Consider the following 26,614-nt stretch of genomic DNA (forward strand, 5'->3'; position numbering starts at 1 on the left):
TTTACTTAGGGGACAATCTGTGGGAGGGCCAAAGGTTATATGAATAACTTTTTTGCATGTATTTATCTATCAGATAAGCGTTTATCTATCAAATAAACCTTTTTTTGTTTATTTGTCTAAAGGTACAAAAAAGTTCTTGTTGTTCTTGTTAACTATAGGCATTATAATTTGTTTTTGTTTTGTTTTTTATTTGTTTATTTAGGGGACGATGTGTGGGAGGGTCAAGGGTTATATGACTAACTTTTTGTGTTTATTTTATGAAGGTGTATAATGAAAATTAAAATAAATACATTGATTAAAAAAAATAAAAAGGCACGGGAATATCTGGTATTAGAAAAAAAAAATTGGAAATGTTTTTTTTAAAAGTTGGTTCTAATTCCTGAACTCTCTAGTCTTATGTCAAGTTAACTGTATGTTTAAATCACATACAGATATGTGCACTGTGGAAAGAGACGCTAAGTATTGAACTGAAATAAAAGCAGCTATTTCAAGTATAACCTAGAGTGTTTGAAAACCAATATTATAAATCATTAGTCAAGTCAATATGCCCTCTGCTAATCCATATAATTAAAACATGCAATCCACTTCAACTCAAATTCACATCATTGAAATTTTAGAAAGAAAAAAAAAGCATTGCATCACAATAACTTCCTAATTTTATTTTTTGCTCAAAAAAAAAAGAGGAAAAAAAATCACCCACATCTTCTCATTCTTCTGCTGTAACACTCCATGAGACCAAATATTGTTAAAGAACGCTTTGCAAATAAACTTGCATTTTACATAAGAAACACTTAAACAGGGAATAAGCCAACTTCAGTTCACAATGTCCTGCAAATGTATTTCAATGGGCCCAGTGTCAAAATCCACAACGAAAACTAAACCTGAACCTGATTAAAGATAAACTACATAACATTTCTAGTGTAGAGTCCACCATCTGCTTGTCTCTATGGAGATTTTACCATTTTACCTGGAATGGTCCGCAGTATGGCATTAATTAAACGCACATCTCCCTGGATATGGCAACACTTTAATAGAGCCAGGTATTCTTTTTGTTAGAAATATAAATGCTTGTAATTGCACAAACGCAACATAGATTAGTTTAATGCCATACTGTGGAATATTACAGGCAAAGCAATAAATCTCCCATCTCCATGAAGACAAGCAGGCACAAGAAAAGTTACGTAGTGCGCCTTCAAGTTAATAAATTACTATAGTAACTCGCTAATATGTAAAACTAAATCTGAACCTGATTAAAAATAAACTATGTAACATTTCTGGTATAAGGTCCACCATCTGCTCGTCTCCATGGAGATTTTATCGCTTAGCCCAAAATGTTCCACAGTATGGCATTAAACACATATCTCCCTGGATATGGCAACACTTTAAAAGGGTTCAAATACAGGGATTTATATTACTAGCACAACATAGCTAGTTTAATGCCATACTGCGGAAGATTACAGGCAAAGCAATAGCATCTCCATGGAGACAAACAGGCACAAGGAAAGTTATGTAGCGCACCTTAAAGTTAATAAATTATTATATTAACTCACTAATATGTAAAAGAAGAAGTGGAAATTGGAACTAGGTCCTCTCCAACCAAGACAACGAAGTGCTTCCAGATACAATCTTCAAGTAAAGCCCATTATTGTAGCTGATTAAAAGGCCCAACTCTGATTCAGGTCATAGACTGAGCTGGTTTATTATAACAGTCAGTATTTCGTTATTGTCTAAATCTTGATTCTTCCATTAGTGCAGAAATACTAAAGAGAAAAAAACTGTTCTGGCAAATGTAGCAATGTAAAAAGCATCAACAACTCACTACTGAACAGGCGGCATGAAATCAAAACACAAAATACCAGGAGGGGGCGATATGACAAGAAAATTCATGTTAAAAGTTTCTAAGAGCCTTGATAAAAATTCGATTTGGTAAATAGTCAAATTTTTTTATATAGCGATTTACCACCTTCAAGTCACTCAAAGCACTTTATGTCAAGGAACCGCTCACCCTTTCACACACACATTCATACACCAGTGTACACAGACACTGGAGGCGAAGCAGGTTAAGTGTCTTGCCCAAGGACACAACAACAGTATTCATTTGTGGGAGCTGGAATAGCACTGCCAACCTGTGGGTCAGTTGATATGATCGCTCAACCAATGAAGTTTATGTCAAGAGTGGGATTCGAACCGCCAACCTTCAGATTTGTGGAAAACACCAACTGAGCTACCGTCGCTACTTAATTACACTTAATTAAAAGGGAAATGTGCAAGTTTTTTAGCTGCTGGGCCTGAAGTCCTACATTCTATGTTACTGCTTTGGATGGAATGTTCCACAAAATTGCAAAAAGCTTTGGAATCCCCCTTGTCTCAAGAACACGTTCATGAGACAAGCAGGTGACAGAAAATCCACCATAAAAGTTACATAATGCACATTTAATCTTTAGCCATGCTTTTACGATGTAATCAAAGCCATATTCTGATTTGGAAAGTCCACACTTCACTACGACTGGTTGAATCCACCTGACCATAGGAGTTGGTGGGGCAAGCTGTCCGCCTTTAAGCATAGAACAAGCATTAAACAGAAAATCACTAAGTTACAAAAGCACGATATCACTAACATTGTCACCAGCCAGAACCAAAACAAAATTTTACAAAGACGAGTGCTACTGAAGCTGTATCCTGTCTCCCTGATTTCTAAGGGGGTGATTGACAGGCGGATTAACCAATCAGAGAGAGATGCATGGTCCGTTCGTGTTAAAAACAAATATGGCTGCTTACATGTAAAAAAGGGGGGGGGGGAAGCACAAATTTTTGCAAAATAAACAACTGAAGCTCCAAATTTTGATTAATTTCAGGTAAAATAGCTTGCATTTAGTTTTGAACGTTATACTGGACTGTATAAAGAAGTGGACTAAGTGAGTGTGACGTCGCCCACAACATTCAGCTCCGGTCAAATGAAGCTCATTGAGGCTAGCAGTTATGGTGGCAAATTTGGAGCTTCATATTTGGAATTACGATCGCAAGTATCATAGCAACCAAAGAGCCAATCCGGAGTGAGGCTGTTGAAGGTAACGCTGCTAACACTGCTAAACTAGAGGTGTGGGCGTTTAGCAACGCTGTCAATTAAACCTGTTGCTTACGCCAGCAGGAGCGACATCGCGGACAGAAGGCAGCTGATTTGTTTGTTATTAATGTTCATACCTTGAGTTACAGACACATTAGCGAAATAAAAATATCAGTCTTAAAATGTTCGTATTAATCCGCTTTACATGATCCTGAGTGACTAGGTTGGACGTCTCGAGTTAGGACACCTGAAACAACCAGACAACCAAAACGGCATATCATTAAAGGCTTGAGTTGTATCTTAATGTCATATCGCCCAGCCCTGAAGCAAAAGAGAACCAATATATGAAATGTAACAAAAGCCCTTTATCGTTTTGGCATTCATTCATAACCCCATTCCACTAAAGGTTGTTTTTAATTTTTTTATTGATTTGATTTTTTCTAAAACCTGATGCTAGACTTGAGTTCTGAAAAGCATTTCCAACATGTAGAAGTAAAATGTTTTGTACCTGTTCGGATTGCAGTGTTTTGTATATTTACATAGATAGTATTCAGCCAACAGTGTCTAACATGGATCAGTGCAAACCATACGTCTTTCTGAGTGTTATGAATGTGGTACAATCAAATCAGCTTTCATTTGTAATACAGTTGAACGGGATGGTAACTACAATGGCTTAAGGTCCATGTGATTCAGAGAGGAGGCGGAGAAGTCGCCCCCCTCTGTCTGGCAGCGGTAGTGCAGGACAAAGTTCAAAAAGTAAAAAAAGAGAATAGATGGATGCTTTCTCATGAACCAGTGAAGTGTCAGTCGTCTGCGCAGTGGGACAGTAACGGGGCCGGCTCCTGGGTTTATACTGTTCATGGCGAATATCACTGGAGTACCAACCCAACCTGAGGACACAAGAAGGCACATTTTAATCAAACTCTCCATCAATCCATTTTATTCTGCTTATCTGGGTCCTGTTCGGGGGGAAGCACTCTAAGCAGGGACTCCCAGATTTCCCTCACCCCAAACACGTCCTCCAGCTCCTCTCGTGGGACTCCTAGGTGCTTCCAGGCCAGCCAAGAGACACAGTCCTTCGTCTTTAGTTTTATTCAAAGATATCTTACTTCTGCTAGTGTTTTATGGGGCTTTTACTGCGCTGTATTGGCCCATCACAATCATTATTATATCAACTAAAGTGGGAAACATATCAGCATTGCGATAAGATTTGTGTTTTGACTCTTAATAACTAGGCTTCTGTTCAAAGTTCACATTTTAAATATATCCAGAATTGAAAAGACTGAACTGACAAACAAATACATACATTTTCAAACTTCAAAAATTGCAGTTGTTTTGATAGTTCATTTCTATCATTCAGTGTGATTTTGATTTGATTGTGTTTAATCTTCCAGACCCCAATATCAACCATCATTCAATAAAAAAGAGGAAGTATATTTGGTGACTCAGTATTTGTCTATTTATAATATTTGAGCTGCACAGGGTAAAACAATGAAATATCGAGAACTGTTTATAAGTGGTAAGTATCGATTGGGTTCAAAATGGTTTACGATTGAGCTAAAAATGGCTCTTCAATATCATCATTTCTTGTATTATCATTAGTGGTGGCGGTGGTTGTAGTAATAGGAGGAGCAGGTCTGTCATTTAATCAGTGTGACCGCAGCATTTATGAAACTTATGATTTGTCTATTGTGAGAAAAAAATATCTTGACTCATTCGCTGTAGAGAACAGTGACTGCATTATTTTAAATGAAGATAAGAAAATATTTGTCCCACACAAACATAATTGTAGGACTGTCATAAAACTATATCTGTAAAGTAAAGTAAAGCGGATTCCGGTTTGAAGCATCTGTCCATTTATGTTTGAAAGAAGATTTGTAGCTAAACATTTTTGACAAAATCTCAAAACATACCATTTCTGACCCCATGCTGGGACACTTCCAATTGTACAGATAATACTGTAGATTTCCATCTCCGATTCCAAACTTAAGCTTCTCCAAGAAAGTCTTATTTTCCATTAAATCCAGTGCATTGAAGACATCAAATCCTTTCTGTTCAGAGATTGAGAACATAAAAATCATGATATATTCAAACAGTAAGACCATTTTTAAAAGAAATCTCAGGTTCCCACCGATTTGGCCAGGATGAGCGCGTCGGACATGAGGTCGAGCAGAGGGGTGGTGGTGTGGACGTTGTAGAAGGAGTAGGCGGCCTTCAGACTGCGGTGGACAGGGTGATTCATGATGGTGGAGGGCAGTGTGTAGAAACTCAGGAAATCAGTCACTTTACCATTGTTCTGTAGAAACACCAGGTATAAGTGTTAAAATAAAATCAAAGACTGTATAAAGAAGTGGATTAAGTGAGTGTGATGTCCTCCACAGCGTTCGGCTCCAGTCAAATGAAGCTCATCAAAGCTAGCAGTTATAGCAGCCAATTTGGACCAAAGTTCTATATTTGGCATTCCGAGCGTAGCAACCAAAAAGCCAATCTGGAGCGACGCTGTTGAAGGTTAACGCCTCCATCTTCCCACATCGCTGGTTTAGCAGGGAGTGGGAGCTTAGCAACACTGTCAATCAAACTTGTTGCTTACACTGGCGGGAGTGGCCTCGGGGAAAGGAGACACCTGATTTGTGTGTTATAAATGTTCATATCTTGATTTATGGACACAATAGAGAGACAGTTAAATAGAAGAGAGAGAGATAAATAGAGATATAAAATGTTCGTATTAACCTGCTCTACATGATCCTGGTGTTTTTAAGACCTAAATGACAAGCCTGACAGCAGCAGTTAGAGAGAGGGGTCACGGTTTTTCAATGTAAACTGAATTGGAGCCAGAGTCGATCGAGTCAGAAGTACGTCCATGATCACTTCCTATTTGGAACGTGGTGGCTAGCAGGTTAGCTATGTCCATTTATATAAACAGTCTATTGTATCAGGCCTATGTATACTTTAACCATAAAGACTACATCAACTGTGACTCATTATAAACACAAACTAACTACATAAGTGTTGCATTCAGTCATTTTTTTCATATACTTTTCGGAGGTATTTATCGTTTATCATCTATATTTACTTCAGCTATATATCTCACTTCAAAATGTGTTATTGTGACAGGCCTAAATATACAATAGAATAATCTAGTACAAACCAGAATACAAAAGCACTTTTCAAAAATAACTATAAAACACTTACCACATACGCTATTGTCCATTCCATTGAAACAGCTACATCTGTGCTTACAATGAGAATAATGGAAACTGAACCACATTTAGAAGGTAGGTCTGACTAGTTAACGTTTATTTGTAGCCTAGAGCACAGAATACTTGACTTGTGTGCATGTAATCCTTTGTTTTCTATCTTTTATTATTCAAGTTCAAACAAGATCATGTGCTGTTGGGGAGTTGGAAAATTACAGATAATTCAGCCTATAAAAAGTATTATAATTAATTTATTATACAAGTTATGTGTTTTGAAGCATGTAGGACCAAAAACCCTTGATTTGATCCACTATGGTACATCCAGTACAAACCAATACAATGGCAATCTGCTTTTCTCCATGCCAAATTTTTTCTGGTTTATTTTCTGAACACAAGGGCTACTGTAGGCCCATGCCAAACAAGAGCAAGACAACAGCGGTCTCAACTCAACCAGTCTCCAAAACACATCAGTAACTGACCAATAGAACTTGTTGGCATAGCAACCAAGTGTCAGAAAAGCAGGGCCCATATTACGCTATTTTCTGATCTATGTTCTAATGTTGTTTCCTCATCAAAAACATGTCTGGAGTTGTATTTTGTTTCATTCACACATGTTTAACACACAAACCCTGCATATTTAGGCTGAGTTCTTCTCTCAAACAGAAAACACTCTGTTCCATCTTGTGATGGTATGTGGGAATACAGAAAGTGCTCCACTGTGTTTTTAAACTCCATACACCTTCACTAGAGTCACTTGGATTATTTCAACCCTGGAATTGCTAATCTCTACTGAACTAAAGGTAAAAGGAGCAGTTAATTTGAAAACTACTACTACATGACATCACAAGGTGGAACTGAGCATTTTGAGCTTTGAGTAATCCTCTTTCTACATCTCCAAATGTGCAAATGAAATGTGCAAATGAAACAAAACACAACTCAACACAACTTTTTGATGAGGTAACAGCATTATAACATGGCTCAAATCTCACAAGAATCCATTTTGTGATCCATGCATGTTTGATGTGATGTGCAGTAGTGTCATTAGCGGGATGCACGCAGACTGTAATGAGATAGTGCTGTGAAGGAGGAGTGACTGAATGTGGGGAGCAAAGGGAAGGGAGATTTAGAGCATCAAAAACAAAAGTAAAACTTGTAGAATGTGTTACAGCATTTTCAAAACAATAAAAGGAAATATGGTAATCTAAATGGAGCTCGACAGTGACCACTCGCCTCTGCTTCTGGAGGCAAATTTCTCATTAATTTTTCTCATTAACTTTCCAAAAAATAATATTAAAAGTTTGTAAGCTTGCTCATGGTTAATCAGCTATATGGTAACTAACAAAACCTATAATTGAATTTAAAATCTGTCTCTGAAACTTTATAAACTGCCAAGTTATAAAGCATTTCACAGAATCTTGCGTTTTAAATGTGCTTTTTGGACTTTTTGGAGTGTATTATGGATAATCGCCAGCGTGTAGCTGGTGAGCCTCCACGATGTCTTTGAATTCTTAATATTTGCTGTGTCAAAAAGTCAAAAGGGAAAAATGTATGGAAAGTTTACTTCTGGAACTGGAGTGGACTGTCACTGTTGAACCCCACATGTTACACCTTAGCAGTTAAAACCCTATAGAGATAACATACCCCTGTTTGACATCTTGTATTCAAAAAACTCAAAGTACCAGTTGCTTTTTAAATTACCTCCACCAAGAATGTGTCGATGATGTTCTCCCGGGGCAGCAGCCAGTGGGCCACCTCCTCCTGGTTCATGACAGGCACCAAGTTAAACTGACTCAGATATTCATTGAGCAAACGATGCACCACCGGCACGTCCTTTTTGGTCATGGGGCGCAGACCTGATGTCTTTGGGGCCTGGAACAAAGAGGGACAGACCAGCAGGAGAGAAGAGGTTACTCTGAATATATATAAAAAAAATATATCAAAACTAGATACTCATTTGAGCAGGCATTGGTATCAAAAAAGTCCCATTCACAGGACAGAAATGAACCTTTCCTGAATAGCTTTAGAATGATCTTAAAATGGATCATTTAAATTTAAAATTGATCCACGTTTGTGTTAAAAGTATTATCTGATACTAATCGATACTAAAACTAGTATCGAAACTAGATACTCCTTGAAGCAAGTATACATACTAAAAAAAATAAATAAAATCACATTTATAGGACAGAAATTAACCTGTCCTGATAAGCTTTACAATGAGCTTGAGCTGTACCAGAGCTAATGCAGGTGAGATGAGGTTAGTCTGAAATTGTATTTATGTAAAAAAAAAAAGTTCTCCACATTTGTGTGACCCACCTCAGGCAGACGGTACAACTTCATGGTGCGCTGCATAGTCATGTTCCTGCTCAGATGAGAAAACTTCACCTCGATGAGCTTTCGGGGGTTCAAAGAGCGATGCCAGTACCTAAACAGAAAAAAGGTAGAAATAACAAACTGTAAAACTGTTAAATGTTTTCTTCCCCATGACAAATGTTCAGTAAGAGAGATATTCAGGCAGTCTATGAAGTAGTCCCTCATGAATACATTTATACGGGAACTTTTAATACAAGGTCAAATGATTCTAAGTCTAAGAACGGGCCAAACCAGAACTGAGACGGGGAAAAGAGCTTTTCGCTGTTTTGCTTCCTAAAAATGGATTGCATTTGAAGGACATGCAAACTTGGCCACTAAAGCAATTTAATGATGTGGTAACAAACATTTATACACACACCTGCTCCTGTTTTTAATGTTTTATGTGTACTTATGTGTTTTTTTTTGTATTTTTGAAGAGGGCACCCATGAAAATGAGAGTCTAAATAAATGCATTTATTTTGTTTATGCTACAGGTATGTATTTCTAAAGGATTACACCTCATTTATACCAACTCCGTGGTGTCAAATGCTTGTCTTATGTTTACCCATTTTACGCATTCGCATTTAAATTGAGGGATTGAACCAGAGATTTGGTGGTGTAAAATTGTCTTGTGTTTTGTTGTCAGTTACAGACTAATCTCCCTGCATCATATCAGTGACTCTGCCGTTTTATTATTTTGACTCATGAACCAGTTAGCCCCCATCTGTGTTTCACATACATTTAAGTCATCATTTTGTCCAAGTTCAATCCAGATTTTGTCAGATTTAGTCCAGTCCAGATGGTGAACATTTATAATAACAGTGGATTCGTCTCATACAGTGTTGGGACATAACTGAATACATGTACTGAAATACATATTCTGAATTTAGTTAAATTATCATAATTCACATCCAAAACATTTTTAACCTGTAAGCAAGTTTAGCACGTATCCTGATATGATCGTTTCTCACAATTATTTTAGCCTTGATAATCGTGACACCAAGTTTCAATACTGTCCCAAGCCCATTTCAAAAGTACTCTTCCCCTCACTGGTCTTATATAGCACATTTCCAGATGCTCAAAGTCGCTGTACAATTTCATGCAGTATTCATTCACTCCATACTCTCTGCTGATGCTACTTTACTTATTTATAACACAGTACAAGGCGTGAAAACTTTGAGAACTGCTCCTATAGAATACAGTACATAGCATGAATATTTCCATATAAATCACCTGCATGTGCCGACTGGTTTGGGCAGTACCACTCCAGCTGTGTACACCGCCTGAAAGATGCCCTCCCGATTCACTCGTCTGGTGATCTCTCGGATCAGAACTGGAGCCACGCGTTTGGACCGAAGCTTCTTATGGACGCAAAGGAAGTTTATCTCCACCATTTTCTTTTCTCTAAAAACAAGAACCACATTTCAAATGAATGATGCCAATAAAGATTATGGTACTTTTGACAAGCCTAGAATATATTGCTCAAAGTATTGAAAATCAGATACTAAATGCTGAAATTAGAATCGAAACTAGATACTCATTTGAGCAAGTATCGATACTAAAAAGTCACAACCTTTCCTGAATAGCTTTAGAATGATCCACTACGGAACCAACCTGGACGACTGAGGCGATTACACAAATATGAGGCCACATGGGAATATAAAAGAAAGTACTACCATTGAATGCAGAAAATCACATTCTACTGCTTAAATAAAGACAGTTTTTTATTATCATTGTGGAATCGGTATCACGTATCAAGTTTGAAATTTTAGTATCGTGACAACATTAATCATTTCTCATATGTGCAAGAAGGATGTGCCTTTTTCCACTTACATGTCATAGATGCGTATATTCGCCGGGATGGCACTGATGAAGCCAACCAGTTTTTGGTTAGAGTTTACCCGGACCCCACAATGCCACTGGGGCAACCAGCCAGGAGGCCGCAGAGCCCTGAGAAAACCAGGAAGAGGCCGTTAAACACTGCTAAGAAAAAGATCCAGACATTCTTCTTAGTAGAGTAATGATATCAGACTTTAGCAGTGCAGTACTGGTTTATTGATATATATAGAATTTTTACAAAAGTCCAAACCACTTCTTAATCTACTCATATTTGATTGAACTAGTGGAAGGAACATTAATGACATTATTATTATTATTATTATTATTATTATTATTATTTATTTATTTTTATTTTTTTGTATTTATTTAAAGCTAAACAGAAATATAATTTAAATATGAGATGGAAGGTCCAAGACATTAATAACAAGACATACTGATTCAAATGACAAGACAGAAGACAGAATGGGACAGTTTGTAGACAAGAATACAAAAATGAATGAATAAAATAAATAAATAAAACCATGAGTGAGTGTTTATGTGTAGCATGTGGGCGTGTGCGCGCGTGTGTGTGTGTGTGCGCGTGTGCGTGTGTGGCAAAAGCATGTTAAAGGTGAAAGGAAGAGAAAGAGTAAAAGATGTGAGCTCAAGTGGAAAAATTAACAAGAAGGGAGATGTAAAAATTCAAAATAAGAAAAAAAATGTAATTTAAAAAAAAAAAGAAAAAGCAGCAGGGGAAAATATTTTAATACATCTTTAGACTTTAGTTAAATGCACAATGCTGTTTCAGAGCTGATAGGTTTTCAATGTCAATGACCAGCTCGTGCACAAAGATGCAGATGAATGCTTGACATCTACATTTATAATAGAAATAATGAGAGAATTAGAAGAGTTTGTAAATATGTTTGCATACTTTCGATCTACTGAACTCCCCTCTGCTCTTAACCACAGCTCAGCACTGCACAGCTAAAGTCTGCACAAACGTGTTCAAAACATCAAATGGAAAAAACAAGATCCTACCAGAGCAGGAACTCGGGGGAGTAGTCAAAACGAAACATGTTGTCATCGTCTTCCACATAGTTCTCATTCAGAAGTGTGTAAAGCTCTTTAAGCTGAATTTGAGAAAAGATATCAAAACACATAAATAAAAACAACTCATATTTTTGCAGTTTATATGTTTTTTTAAACTACATTAAAAAATCATGGTAGAAAACAAAGATGTAACAATATTCACATCTCTCAGTACAATAATTATTGCAATATTTTGGAGAGAACAAAACTGTAGATAAGCTACTTTTGTTTTAAATGCCTCTGGATACTGGCAGTGTTATTAAAAATTTTGATGGATCAGGTACATCAGTTCAGTCAATATCCCATTTTGTTGTATAAATTGGTGAAATGTGACAATTTACTGCATAATGTTGACCCAAAACACCTCAAAATATTTTTCAAAGCTTTTCTGCAGTTACTTCAAATGATCAACAACAGTTACAAACCACATTTGAATATTTTTTTTACTTCATGCCATTTGTGTTTAAAGGAAATAAATGATATCTTCAGTCTCTACTCTGGTATCAGTCGATATCAAGGATTGGAAGGTTCTATATTTTGCAAAATTGACTCTTGTGACACTAAAATGGGACCTTTAAAGCCAAAGTATCGACATCAGTATCAAAACAGAAAAAGCTGGATCAGTGCATCCCTTATAGATATAGTATTTATGTTTCTTACCACTCCAGGGTCGCCCAAATCCAGAGTGTCCCAGCAAAAGCCTTGTGGGAGGCTGTAGGGCTCCTCTCGGATCTGGTCTTTGTCAGGTTCAATGCAGCCGTGTGACGTCACCGTCTCCCCTGAACAAATGATCAAATTCAGCACAAACATGATTACTAAAGTGGGGCATGTTTCATTTCATCTCATGGATCTTTATCTCTACAGGGAGAGCCCAGTGAGAGTACCAGACTCTTTCATGAGCGCCCTGTTCAAATCCAGAACAATACAAAAAAAACAAAAACAAAACAACTAACAACACACATAACTGCATAGGTCCATTTAAAACATTAAAAACAGGATCAGATGTGAGTATAAATGTTCATCACCAGATTATTAAAGTGCATTAGTGGCACCAATCTATCCAGTTTTACATGTCCTTGAAATTGATACATTTTGGGAAGCAAAATAACCAAAAGGTTTTTTCCCCATTTCAGTTCTAGAGCAGCCAGTTTTTAGACCTAGACAGTCATGAGATTTTGTATTAAAAGCTCAGATAGCCCCTAAAACATGGTACGTTTGTCCAGTGTTCGTGGGACTTGCCCCGGTCGAAGGAGTTGGGATAAAGCACGGCACAGTTGTTCATATATGCGCATACACACCATGAGCGGAGAAGACAGAGGACAAGAGGAAAAAGTGAATGAACTCAAGTTTTGAAGCCTCGGCTCCTGTTGTCCTCGCTTCTCCACACTGTTGTTTAATCCAGAAACTCAGAGAGGAGGATCACAGCAGGACTCATACCTGCCTCACTGTTTAAGAGATATTTCATGCCACTGGACTTGTTTTCCCCACTAAAGCGTTAGCACTGCTGCGTGACACATAAACAGTGCCGTGTTGTGCAGGTGTGTGTGGGTCATAGAACGTTCTGTATTTCCAATGCAAGAAAGTAGGGGAAATAAAATCACATTTTCTTCCAAACAAATCAATTTGAACTTAAAACTTGATTAACCGATTTAAATAAATTTTTTGCCCAGCCCTGGCTAGTTCCCAGTCTTTTCAAACTGTACCTAGTTTGGGCACAGGTTGCGTGTCCCAAAATTGATAGCTCCTTCTAGTTGCTTCCTCCATGGTTTTGGCAGGGCCTTGGCCGACAGAGAACAGTTCAATGGCCTTCTGGATCTCTTGTAGCTTATCCGCTGGCAGAGAGTTCACCTGTTTGGAAGAGCATGGGGTTGGTTACATACATGTGATTTTAACATTCTAAGGGGCCCACAGTTTAAAACTGAGCCGAGGGCAGCTGAGGACGACGTCTTGCATTAGAGTAAAAATGTAGTTGGTTTAGTGTAAATATGTCTAATTTATGGGGCCAAAGACAAGAGAAAAGTTTGTAAAGATTGAGTAGTATTCTCTGTGTGGGTATAAATGAAGTGGTGACCTAACCAACATTCAAGTGCCTTTATGTGTGTAGTACGGCTCAAGATAAAGAAACTGATTAATCACAACTAACCAACTAATCAAAAATAAATATCTGTCAAACAATTTAATTAATAATAGTTGTCTGGACAATAGACACAAGAGAAGAGGAGAGAGATTCAATTCTGCCATTTAAGTCCTTACCCTTACAACCCCAAAAAAGGAGAAAGAGGAAGAGGGAAAAGTAACATAGAAAAAAAAACAAAAAACAAAAAAAACTAATTCACCGATTACAACTAATTAAACTTTTTTTTTAGCATTATACATTTTTTTCCTTTCTTTTAGTTATTTTATTTTTGTTTATTATTATCTCATCATTATTCATTTACTGGTATTATATTGGACAAACGTTTTTGTCTGATATGTGTCTCCCCGCAAATAGATATAAGGAAGTGTCCCAGCAGAACACTGACCAGGACTGAAGAAGCAGCTTCGATGAGCAGCGAAACATCTTTACTCTAAACATTTTTGTCCAGTTACGGAAAAGGCTTTTTTCTTTTGCTTTGGATCATACCTAAATGACCGAGGGATTAAACAGACATGTAAAATTCGTCTTTAAGATGAAATACTGCTCGTCTTCTCAATAGGCATCACTTTAGATTATTCTGGGTCAAATATAGTTTATTAACAAGGTCTTTCACGATCTACAGACTAATCAAAAGTAAGTCACTGACAGAATAATCGTTAGTGGCAGCTCTAGCCTGTATACAGCGCAATAAAGCCACAAGATTCAAGATTTTACATTTTTTACATTTTTGGTTTTCGTATTCTTCGCCTCGCCCATAGAATGACTAACTTTAGCCCTCCATCTGGTATTCTGACAGTGTAGGCTTGTATTGTGAATAGTAGCTGGTGAACTAAACCTATTGCAACAGATCATGAGAAATATATCATGCCTTAGCGAGGGGGTCCTGAGCTCCTTCTGTTGCACCAGATTTCTTCTTCTTTTTCTGCTTCTTCTTCTTCTTCTTGGTGCCAGAGTCTTCACCCTTTTCACTGTGAGAAAACACACACACACAAATATATGGGTCATTATTATGTCCATTATTAAAAGGAAACAAACCTCTCAAATCCATCAGGTAGATAGAAAAATACCAAAGTCACTCAATTCTGCCCATGACTCTGGCTCCTCCACGTGGAACTGATTCATTTGAGGATTTGACCTACATTTTTAGGCTCGGGACATGCAGAAAAAATACACCATCTTGTGACATTCTGTGGACGGACTGAAACTTGAGCTGTAATCAAAACAGCGATACAGCAATGCACGTACTGATACAGAAATGCATGATGGAATAGTTTTGACCGTGTTAATTCATTATACACTGACAAGATGTACACCTGTATTAAAGCTTAAAGGTCCTATATTACGCAAAATTGACTCTTGTGAGGTTTAAGCCGTGTTATGTTGTTAGCTCCTCAAAAACAGACCTGCCGTTGCATTTTGCTTCATTCACATGTTTCAGTAATGCTTTATTTTACATCTCTAAGCTTAAAATGCTCCGTTCCACCTTGTGATGTCATGAACAGGAAGTTTTCAAGTTCAAGTCAACAGCTACCTTTTACCTTTTGTTTAGTAGAGATGTGCAATTCCTGGGATGAAATTGCCCAACTGATTTTGTGAATGGCTAGTGAAATGAAAGTGTATAAAATTTAAAAACACAGTGCAGCACTTCCTTCCTGTATTACCACGACATCACAGGGTGTCACAAGCGTTTTCTGTTTGAGAGAAGAGCTCAGCCTAAATATACAGGGTTTGTGTGATAAACATGTGTGAATGAAACAAAACACAACTCCAACTATGTTTGTGACGAGGAAACATTATAACATAGACCAGAAAAGGTCTAATAAGTCCTTTAAAATGAAAAACTGAATTATTGATTAACCAGTTTTGTTCTGATTTTAAGGCCATTGTGGACAAAATCCAAATGCATTTTGTATCAGTTTGGTAAACTTCCCTGAGACCCTGTTTACAAGCATGGCTGGACATATATTGTATTGTGAGGTTCTTGGCAATACCTAGTTATTTACTTGCATAAAAAGAGATCATATTTTCGCAACATCTAACTTGACATGTTTTTGCAAAACTTTTGACACACGGATCGACAGAAAACCCCACTGATCAAACCACAAGTACACAAAAGCATCTGTGAAATAGTTTCCATAGTCAGATTTTGATTAAGAACCTATTTTCCAGACTCTCATCAACAAAATACATTTTCTGGTCCAAAGTTGAGAAACACAGCCCTAACTCCACTGCCCTCATCTTGAGTCCCTCTTGAGCCCCCGTACTTACACAGGATAATCTCATTAGTGTCCGTGAGGAGAGCGTGGCCTTGCCCTGGGACCTGCCGCACAGATGGTGAGTCACATGACCTCTGCAGAAGAGGAGTGTGTAATGTATGTACGAGGCAGGGGTCAGTGAGTGGCTGCACATACAATGGACCACAATGCTTTGAATGGTTTGTTCCACAGCCTTCCACTACATCACAGTTTAACGCCAGAGTCAGCCTTTGTTTTCTGGTCTAAAAAGAAAACTCCGTATTTGCTTCAATTAAAAAAATACTCATCACATTTCTTTCACTGGAGCGGCAGACAATTCAAAACGTCCAAAATGTCATGTTTATGTTGTAACTGGTGAAACATTTGAACACCTTCCAAAGCCGTTTGTTGTGGCAAAATCCAGATGTCGTATATAGGCCATTATTATACAGTGATTCCTATTAGTTCAATGTACCACAGAAATTGCATTGAGTATTGGGAGTGGCACATGAGAGTTGATAAACTGCACAATTATGTAAACAACAGATCCCAGGAGATACCGGCGTTTTCAATACACTGTCATAGGGTTACACTTGATCCAGTGCGGTAGTTGAGTCCAAGAGTACATCTATATTAGCCTACTTTCAGTTTACTCTCCAAACTTTAACCAATTTCTAAAGAGAAAACAAAACCAGTATAATTTTAGTTGCATCTGTGATCCAAGCTAACTGAAACACAAGACAAAAGTTTGGAGCTCAGTTGTTTTTTGAATCAGACTAACTAGTGTAATTGTGCATAACTACTACATTATAACACTGATGGGTGTTTGAATCTGTAGTGGTGGTGATGGGAAGAATACTTAGAAAATACATTTTAATGCAGTTATTCCGTGTTTTGTAACTAAATGCATTTTCAAACACATGCTGATACATGGTCCAATCAGAGTACAGCATTCTGAATACTTTTAAATCAAGTCGCATTTCAAATTATAGTGTAAAAATGAAAAGTAGGATTAAAAACAGCTTTGTGTTTGTTTCACTGTTTGTTGCCCATTTTTTATCACTAATTCGAGTTGGACAAATCACACCTGCCTCACCACAAGATCAGCGTTTTCCATTTTTTTGATGATTGATGCTTTTTTAATGTATATTTTTCAATAATTTATGCAATTTTCAGCATATAAATGCATTTTTTTCATAATAGAAAGAAATACTAGAAGAAATGCTTATATATTGCTTATCCTATTAAATCAAATTATTGTACAGGACACAAACAGCTTTACAGTGACACATTCATAAGTAAAACAGAAATTGTTAGCAATAGACAAAAGTACAGCTCTTAATTTTACATGTAATTTTGCTAATCACAGATCATTTTATGTTTAAGACATTTTTTAAACTAAGAATTCATCAGAATTTTTCTCTAATCTCGTGCTGTTTGAAGCCTAATTGTGTGGTTATTTGATATATTTTCTGAAAAACACAAACTGGGATCACAAGATTAATTTGATCAGTTTATTATCAGCTTGTCTGTTGTTAAAAACCAAAGAACTCAATGCAGCCACGAGCTAATATCAATGTGCTGTCTAACACAGCTAATAGGTTTTATTGCACGAGTGATTGATAGAGGGATTAATAAGACTGTAGTGTAGAATAATAAAGCCTCAACAAACATTTCCACGGTGGTAAACGCGTAACATCAGCCTTGTTTGTTTCGCTTTCAGCTGTGAAGCCTGTGCCAAGACTAACACAATGGGGGTTTGACAGCTACATTAGCCTGAAAGCTAACTCACTAAATGTCAAATGAGGCTACCGTTAACTGCTTAATCCGCATGCGTACTCTAGCGACATGCCAGTTCTAAGGAGATTGTGATTTTGATACGTTTATAGATGTTCTGCGCAGCGTTTTTAGTTGCAATATGTTATTATTGGCTAGCTTTCAAGCACATTTTTGATCCTCATTTAATGTAAAAGCTAAACTGGAGAAAAGCAGTATTAAGCCCGCCCAAATAAGGAAGAGAACGCAACGTCAACCAATCAGATCACAGAACGAGCAAACAAACAACCAATTCAACTAATCACGTAAAGGCACGTGGGCGGGACTACTGCTCCCAAGCGCTGCCGATTCTGGCTGCTCGTCTGGCTTTCATTCTGTGATCTCTAAGCTAAAATAACGCCAAAAACGTGGCAGGTTTTGTATCGCGAAGGTGCTTCACAGTGCCATTTACCCATCGTCAAAGTGGTGCTCGTCATTTTCACAGTCGCTGCAGTGTCCGTGGTCTTCTACATCTTCGTTCTCCGGCATCGGTGCTGTCTCATTCTCATCCGCCATCTTCAACACGGAAGTGTGCAGCCGCCGCGTGCGTGCCCCCTACGCCTTTAAAACTGCTCTGATGCCATTGGCTCAGTCAGTGCAGGGTTACACATGTGTGATAGCACCCTTTCTACTTGTGTGCATTCATTTGGCTCAGTATAAAACATAATGGTAATAATGCAATATAATGAAAGCTGTGGGTTTGTAAACAAGGGGCATTGTGGTATTATTTCTTTATTTATAAGACAGTGATTACAACACTGAAATCAAACAGGATGTTATAATAAATTGGAGACATTGCACAATTTAGATTGAATTAGATGTAACAGACAACTCAAAAGACAGGTCTAATTGAAGCATATTCAAATCCTACACATTGAACAAGTCAACTGGCAAGTGACCATATGGTTACTCTTGAAGTAAACTACATGGGTCCAGTTAATCCATGATGACATGATTAAAAACAATAACAACAACAAAAAAACATGATCAAACTGTACTTTTAATTATGATACCAGAATCAGTGAAGGGTGTTTATCTTGAAATGGTGCTCTCAAATCTTATTTCACAAAAAGAATTAAGTCACAACAGTGTTTTTAACTTAAGTTATGGAAACAACAGTACATCCGTTGCACACACAAAACATGAAACAAAATTCACATTATTAAAACAATTCAACACCACTTCAGGTGTTACAATGGCTAAGCACATTTTGTATTCTACACAGAACAATTAATACAAGTGCCTACGTCAGGGCATAGTTCAGTCAGTATTTGTAAGATTATGCAGTAGTGTGTAAGTAATATGTAATCCACCAAGATAAGCCTCTTCATGTAAAGCCACATCTTCAGTTGGCCTACACAGAACAATCTAAATGATAATTAAGAGGTTTTGTAAACAACAAATGTCTGTTTAAGATACAGTATGATAGAATACTGTCTGTAGCCTACTTTTATCACCAGTAACAAAGTGCTTAATGTGGGAGGAGTTTCAAGTAAGACTGGGTATGCATCACCCATTTGTTAGATTGAAATGTATTCTGTTACAATACAACAAAATCAATAATGCTGAAAGTATTATTATTATTAAAAATAGAATAGTAGTAATTATATGTGTGAGCATTTTCCAGTCATAACAAAACCATCATTAGGTTCTTTTAAAGATGTTATTTTAACTTCTAATCACTTCATTAGAGTTAATACTGAGTTAATACTTAAGTATAACTAAAATACTTCAGATTGTGTCTCTGTCCTCCATAAAATACAATATTCAGTGTCTCTATCACAGACTCTCAGTGAATCATGGATCCAGCCTGAGGCACATCGTTTGTTAAGGACTCAGATTTCCTCTCTTCCTTCAGACTTGTGGCTCTGTGTGAGTTGGACCACTTGAGGTCTGGTCCAGGAGACAGGCAAACTGCAGCAGCAGTGTTGCTGTATTCAAAAGCTTTCGTCAAAGCCTTTTGTTTTGGAATAACCGCTTAGCAGCTGTTTAGATTCATGTCATGCTTTGCCTTTGGCAATGGCCATTCGCTCTGCGACGGTTTTGATGGGAACTCCTCGGCGTGCCACTTTGACGTGGACAAAGAGAGTGGCGGGGGACAGACTGGAGCCATCTGCCTTGAGTAAGTGAATGTGCCGATAACCTGAGGACACATAATAAAGGTCTAGTTACTGCCACTGGTGACATTAACAGTACAGTGTGAGACGTTCACAGACCTGTTCGTAAACTCATAAAAGGCAAAGTGAACTGTCCCACAAAGTCATTTTTTGCTTTGTGATCGTGGTCCTCCACCACAAACCGCACAAGGGCCAGCTCCGGCACCTGCAGCTGGAAGCTCAGCGTGCAGTCCCACCTCGGGTTGAATCCTGCAGAGGGCGCACAAGAGCTGTAAACTGACTGGCACTGTTCCTCTCATACAAACTACTGTAGGCCTTAAACAGGAAGGAGCACATGTTTACACAAAACACTGAAAAATATATAAATAATTCATACATAAATTGCACGTATTCATACGTGTTACTGATCTGATCTGATGCAGAGGCACAAAATTATGAATGAAGGCTTAAAATTACCATTGTTGTCGATGCGATGGGTTTTGTTTTTAGCATTGTCTATATCCACCCCATGGATCTCGACCCAGACGTGGGGGTCCACGATGGAGCTGGCCTTCTCTGTGTTGATCTTGGGCAGCTGCTGTGCTGAAATGATCTGTTATACAAAATATAAACACACCAGTTTAAGCCAAATGCAACAATGTATTGTAAAAACTCTTCAGTTAAACATTTCTCTTTTAACATTTGGGTATGAATGTTTCTTAAGTTATAAACAGGACCTGGAAAAAGCTTTGCTATGAATGTGTCATTGTTCTAGGGCTGAACAAAGTATTGCCATTAGTTTTACGGTTCATGTTTAAAAGCAAAACACACATTTTAACTTGTAAAATAACACAAGAATGATATGAATTTTAAAACATATTTGTAAATACTAAACAAAAGGGTTCACAGGTCACAAGCTGTTTGCAAAGGACAGCAAAAGTTGACATGTTATCATCATGTTGATATGTGTTTCTTTTAACTGCACCCTTTCACTGAAGTTATATTTTATTGCTTAGGGTAGTACAGATGGAAACTATGCATTATTCCATCCAAATAAGCACATATTAAACAGCATGGCTCACTCGTATAGTCAGTTGTGTGGGTACATGTCCAGGCCCCCCTCCTGTATTTTCGGGGTTAAACTCGGAGGAGGAGCTGCACATGAAGCTGGGTTTGAGCACGTATCCACAGCGACCATTCTGGAGGAAGCGACCCTGGTTCAAGTCCATCTGCTCTCCGGGGGTTTGGAAGTTCAGAGCCACTGCAGAGAAAGTGTCAAACAGTCAGTGAGTGAAAGACCAGCATTTATTCATCATTATTAAATCAGACCTATTCTGCAAAATGGACTTTTCAATGCTTTTAACCATGTTACAGGTGTTTTCATCAACATTTACTCACTCAAAGTTGTATTTGGAGTGATTTGTGCATGTTTGAGCAATTTTTAATTGATTATTTTCAAGATGCCTTTTTTCTGATCAATTCCCACGCCCACTGTGACGAACTAATATTGTCCTTGGATTTTACTTTTTTAATCAGTGATACACGTAGGATTCGGCATTTTGGTACAAATAACAATTGCTATTCGCTAGTGTGATGTGCAGCTATTCATAGCAGGTACCGTCTCTTTGTTGTGATGTCGTTTGCAGCGATGTCAGCTCCCATTGGGCGGTGCAGTTTTCTAAGGCGTAAGTGAGCGGACATGCCTCTTTTATTAAGTCGTTTTAGATGAATGTTGTGATTTAAACTGTCTAAATTACAACATAATGTTGCATGGGTTTCAAAGATTATAACTACAGAGCAGGCGTAAGCACAATAGGTCTGCTTTAAAATTACAATCATGTCACCATCATGGAAAACTCCATCCAAAATACAGAAACGAGTAAGGAAGGCATTTCCTTTTATTAACCATTAACTATTACTTAACCATTGATTTAACAAAATAAAGGTGTGACAGATGTGCATATAAATACTTCACATTGATCTGAACAGCTTCTATTTATGTTTGTTGTCATATAAAACATTTTGGAGATTAGTTTGTGGATTTTCCAACAGGATGAAATAAACTTTTATGTGGCCATTTTAGTGGTTCTTTTCCTTTTTACTTTTCATTGACATGACTGATAAAACATATTAAACATGATCAAACTGTATTTATGAAACCCGAATCAGTGATCAGGGGTTTAGCTTGAAATGAGTCGTGATAATTGCAGTTTGGTAAATACATTAACAAATTACTTTGTAAAGAGTATAAAAGAACTTCATTTTTTATTATTAATTCCAATTTATCTAAAATCTAGAATGTTTGGCTTTGGTTTGTTCAATAAATGTATTTTATCCATCCATTTTTTTCCGCTTATCCCGGGCCACAGTCTAAGCAAGAACTCCCAGACTTCCAGCACCCCTGACACCTCCTCTACCTCCCTTGTATTTTAATTCTTTCTTAGTTTGAAAAACTATTTACCTTATATAGGGTACAAAAAATATTCAGTTTCCTTGATATAACTGGTGAACTTAGCTGCAATAAAGATTAAGATAAAGAGCTCAAGGCATTTTAACTTGTGTACATTTTCTTTTCTTGCACAAAACACATAAGCACTTTCAGAATGGAGCAGCAGCTGTGAGTTCTGAGAGGAGAGAGTGTCGGTTTCATTGACAAAGAATTTAATTAGCTATTATCAGAATCGCTGCTTCTCAACTGGAGTACTAACCCATCTGGCAACCCCCGTTCCACATTTCCTGAGGATCGTAGTTGGACGATTGGAGACGCTGGCCAGAGGGGTAGATCCGGCTCAGCTGCCTGCTGTTGTGCCGTACAAATAGCTTTCCTGCAAAATCAAAACAAAAGCACATACCATAAAACACTGGAGGTAATGTTTTCCTTATATTAGACCCGACCTCGGCCTTTGTAATGTGAAAATATAATTATATCCATGGCTGTACCAGAGTCTTTGATCAGCCTGAGGGCATCGCTCTCGGAGAAGGAGGACATATCATTTGGGGCCTTTTCAGTCGTGTTTTCAAATCCACTGAAGGGGACACTGCGGCAGTAAACCACCAGCTCTGATAGCTCTGGGCTCAGCTTGGAACAGACCTAACAACACAGAGCTAAACATGTTCATCACAGACAGATACACACGAGCTGCTACTGGGGCAGTTTTATAGGATTGTAATACTATCCAAATCTCACTATACAATATTATGTCTGTTTTCACATCATGGCAACATATTTATTGCAATACTGAGGGGATTGTAAGGAAGCTAACATGATCAACATCATGTTTTTGTTTGTTCTTAAAATGCAGCAAAGTGACTTAGAGGAGCCATATGCAACTTTCTAAGTAGAAGCCGCCTGCTTGTCTCTATGGAGTTTCCACAGCATGGCATTAAAATTATCAAATTTATTTTATTACAAGTGTTATTAATAGTCAAAAATACATTTGAAAACATGCCAAGCAATAACATCTCCATGGAGACAAGCATATTCAAAGGATTAGATTAAGATTAAGAATAAATCAGTTATTAACCATTTATTGGCTGCAATGAAATGGAGTGAATGGAACGGTCTATGGCTCTGTTTTGTTACGTGCTGCAGCAACAAAACAATGCATTTATTCCTTTATAATATTGCGTTCACAATAGTCACATTTTTATATAGCACCTTTCCACCTTCAAAACACTCAAAGCATTTTATATCAAGGAACCACTCACCCATTCACACACACAATCATTCATACACCGGTGTACACAGGCACTGGTGTATTCCTTGAGTGTCTTGCCCATGGAAACAACGACAGCATTCATCTGTGGGAGCTGGAAACGCACCGCCAACCTGTGGGTCGGTGGATCTGACCGCTCTACCAATGATGTTTATGTCAAGAGTGGGATTAAAACTGCCAACCTTTGGATACCTCTACCAACTGAGCTCTTGTCTCCCTGTATACTGGTTATGGTTATCCTTACATTTCTAGTCTGTACTGGTTCAGGCCTCTCCCTATCTGACCTTTACTCCCTCTTTGACCTTTACTCCCTCTCTGACCTTTGTTGAGTCCCTCTTGGGTGTGTTTTTGCTGCTGTTCCCCAGCTCCTCCAGCTCAGTGCTGGAGGAGAAACTGGCCGAGCTCCCAGTCTTCACCAGTTGGCCCAGGTGAGGCGTGTGCTTCTTCCCCTTCACCAGAATTCGATACTTAAGCTCCTACAAATAAGACAAAATGCAAATAGTATCTTAAAGGTGGACTATAGAACGCCTCCGGAGAGGGCATTTCATTCAGGGCTTTATATGTTAGTACCTCCGGAGAGGGCAGTTCGTTCAGGGCTTTATGGGTAACTAGCTCTGGAGAGGGCAGTTTGTTCAGGCCCTTATGTGTTAGTACCCCTGGAGAGGGCAGTTCGTTCGGGGCTTTATGTGTTAGTACCTCTGGAGAGGGCAGTTCGTTCAGTGTCTTACGTGTTAGTACCTCTGGAGAGGGCAGTTCGTTCAGTGTCTTACGTGTTAGTACCTCTGGAGAGGGCAGTTCATTCAGTGCCTTATGTGTTAGTACCTCTGGAGAGGGCAGCTCGTTCAGGGCCTGGTCGCTCAGGGGCTTGGTGAGGAGACGGTTGCCCAAAATGGAGCGGAGGTGTTTGGCCATGACCGCCTGCTGCTCCACTGAGCAGTGGTTCTCTAAAGACAGGACCAGAGGGTACGGAGACGCCTGCACACAGACACAAGGAAACAGTGAAGTACTTTAAAGGCCCATGATCTACACTCACCAGAAGGATTATTAGGAACACCATACTAATATGGTGTTTGACCCCCTTTCGCGTTCAGAACTGCCTTCTACGTGGCATTGATTCAACAAGGTGCTGAAATCATTCTTTAGACATGTTGGCCCATATTGATAGGAGCATCTTGCAGTTGATGGAGATTTGTGGGATGCACATCCAGGGCACGAAGCTCCCTTTCCACCACATCTCAAAGATGCTCTATCGGGTTGAGATCTGGTGACTGTGGGGGCCATTGTAGTACAGTGAACTCATTATCATGCTCAAGAAACCAATTTGAAATGATTCGAGCTTTATGACATGGTGCATTATCCTGCTGGAAGTAGCATCAGAGGATGGGTACATGGTGGTCATGAAGGGATGGACATGGTCAGAAACAATGTTCAGCTAGTCCGTGGCATTTAAACAATGCCCAGTTGGCATTAAGGGACCTAAAGTGTGCCAAGAAAACATCCCCCACACCATTACACCACCACCAGCAGCCTGCACAGGGGTAACAAGGCATGATGGATCCATGTTCTCATTCTGTATTACGCCAAATTCTGACTCTACCATTTGAATGTCTCAACAGAAATCGAGACTCATCAGACCAGGCGACATTTTTCCAGTCTTCAACTGTCCAATTTTGGTGAGCTCGTGCAAATTGTAGCCTCTTTTTCCTATTTGTAGTGGAGGTGAGTCTTCTGCTGTTGTAGCCCATCCGCCTCAAGGTTGTGCGTGTTGTGGCTTCACAAATGCTTTGCTGCATTCCTCGGTTATAACGAGTGGTTATTTCAGTCAACGTTGCTCTTCTATCAGCTTGAATCACTCGGCCCATTGTCCTCTGACCTCTAGCATCAACAAGGCATTTTCGCCCACAGGACTGCCGCATACTGGATGTTTTTTCCTTTTCACACCATTCTTTGTAAACCCTAGAAATGGTTGTGCATGAAAATCCCAGTAACTGAGCAGATTGTGAAATACTCAGACCGGCCCGTCTGGCACCAACAACCATGCCACGCTCAAAATTGCTCATTCTGACATTCAGTTTGGAGTTCAGGAGATTGTCTTGACCAGGACCACACCCCTAAACGCATTGAAGCAACTGCCATGTGATTGGTTGATTAGATAATTGCATTAAGGAGAAATTGAACAGGTGTTCCTAATAATCCTTTAGGTGAGAGTAAGTTATAATGTTGTTTCCTCATCTCAAACACATCTGGAGTTGTGTTTTGTTTCATTCATATATTTAACACAAAACCCTACATATTTAGGCTGAGTTCTTCTCTGTTATGGAATTACACACTTATCTTCCACCTTGTGATGTCATCATGTGGTAATACAGGAAGTGCTCCACTGTGTTTCTAAACTCCATACACCTTCACTAGAATCATTTGGATGATTTTAGGCCTGAAATTGCCAATCTCTACTGAACTAAGGGTAAAAGGTAGGTGTTAACTTGAAAACTGCCGCTTCATGACATCACGAGGTGGAACAGAGCATTTTGTTGTTTGGAGATGTAGATAAACTAATGATAAAGTGTTACTCAAAATGTGTGAATGAAAGAAAACACAACTCCAGGTATATTTTTGAGGAGGTAACAACAACAAGGTTTAAAGCTCACAGGAGTCCATTTTATATAATATAAGACTTGGTTTGTTGGGAGAGTAACTGTGGTAAATATGCATCATAGTATTACATCAGTTAAGTGGCAGTTTGGTGAAAAAATACAGAAAAAAGAGTACAAAAAAACTGAATAACTGAACATACACTGAAAATGCAGGGCCAGTTTTATATGCAAGGGAGGCATTTTTCTGGCTGTTTAATAAAAGTAAATAAAAACTGTATTTTGTAAAATTAATGTTGAGTGTAACTATGTATTTATTTACATTTTTGGACAGGTTTTGCCCCTTGTTAGCATTATGGTTGCTAGGTAAAAGCTATGAAATTACCCTCTGTGTGTCCATGTCCAACCAGGAAGTAAAATTCTAAACTTCACCAAAATTAAACCACAAAGAATGAAAAAAAAAAAAAAAAAACTAGGCAAGATTTTTTGTATAATTATGTTAACTATG

The 26,614-nt window shown here is 38.3% G+C and overlaps 2 protein-coding genes across 4 annotated transcripts in view; both read right to left on the bottom strand.

Annotated features, from left to right (window-relative positions):
• Positions 1–644: 644 nt before the first annotated feature.
• nmt1a (N-myristoyltransferase 1a) lies at positions 645–18,236 on the bottom strand. The gene is made up of 12 exons (XM_033970462.2): positions 18,116–18,236; positions 14,523–14,622; positions 13,221–13,365; positions 12,178–12,296; positions 11,467–11,558; positions 10,444–10,560; positions 9,844–10,014; positions 8,575–8,683; positions 7,960–8,130; positions 5,196–5,360; positions 4,978–5,115; positions 645–3,954 (listed from the first exon to the last, which is right to left on the bottom strand). Exons 1-12 carry the CDS (start codon positions 18,217–18,219, stop codon positions 3,934–3,936), a joined length of 1,452 nt encoding a protein of 483 aa, XP_033826353.1. The 5' UTR covers positions 18,220–18,236; the 3' UTR covers positions 645–3,933.
• Positions 18,237–18,415: 179 nt separating this feature from the next.
• The window catches only part of plcd3a (phospholipase C, delta 3a), a 40,726-nt gene continuing 32,527 nt past the window's right edge, over positions 18,416–26,614 (bottom strand). For 2 of the 3 annotated variants that reach the window (XM_055223900.1, XM_055223901.1), the window contains 8 exons: positions 24,338–24,490; positions 23,836–23,991; positions 22,740–22,890; positions 22,508–22,624; positions 20,882–21,060; positions 20,277–20,412; positions 19,920–20,069; positions 18,428–19,846 (listed from right to left, as the gene is read on the bottom strand). In XM_055223900.1, the coding sequence (XP_055079875.1) occupies positions 19,704–19,846; positions 19,920–20,069; positions 20,277–20,412; positions 20,882–21,060; positions 22,508–22,624; positions 22,740–22,890; positions 23,836–23,991; positions 24,338–24,490 (1,185 nt within the window). In that variant the 3' untranslated portion in view covers positions 18,428–19,703. Of the gene's footprint in view, positions 19,847–19,919; positions 20,070–20,276; positions 20,413–20,881; positions 21,061–22,507; positions 22,625–22,739; positions 22,891–23,835; positions 23,992–24,337; positions 24,491–26,614 lie in introns of all 3 variants that reach the window. The other variant, XM_033970568.2, reaches the window with a different exon arrangement.

The sequence above is a fragment of the Periophthalmus magnuspinnatus genome, chromosome 8, assembly GCF_009829125.3.
Source record: "Periophthalmus magnuspinnatus isolate fPerMag1 chromosome 8, fPerMag1.2.pri, whole genome shotgun sequence".
In the NCBI taxonomy this organism is placed as follows: Eukaryota; Metazoa; Chordata; class Actinopteri; order Gobiiformes; family Gobiidae; genus Periophthalmus; species Periophthalmus magnuspinnatus.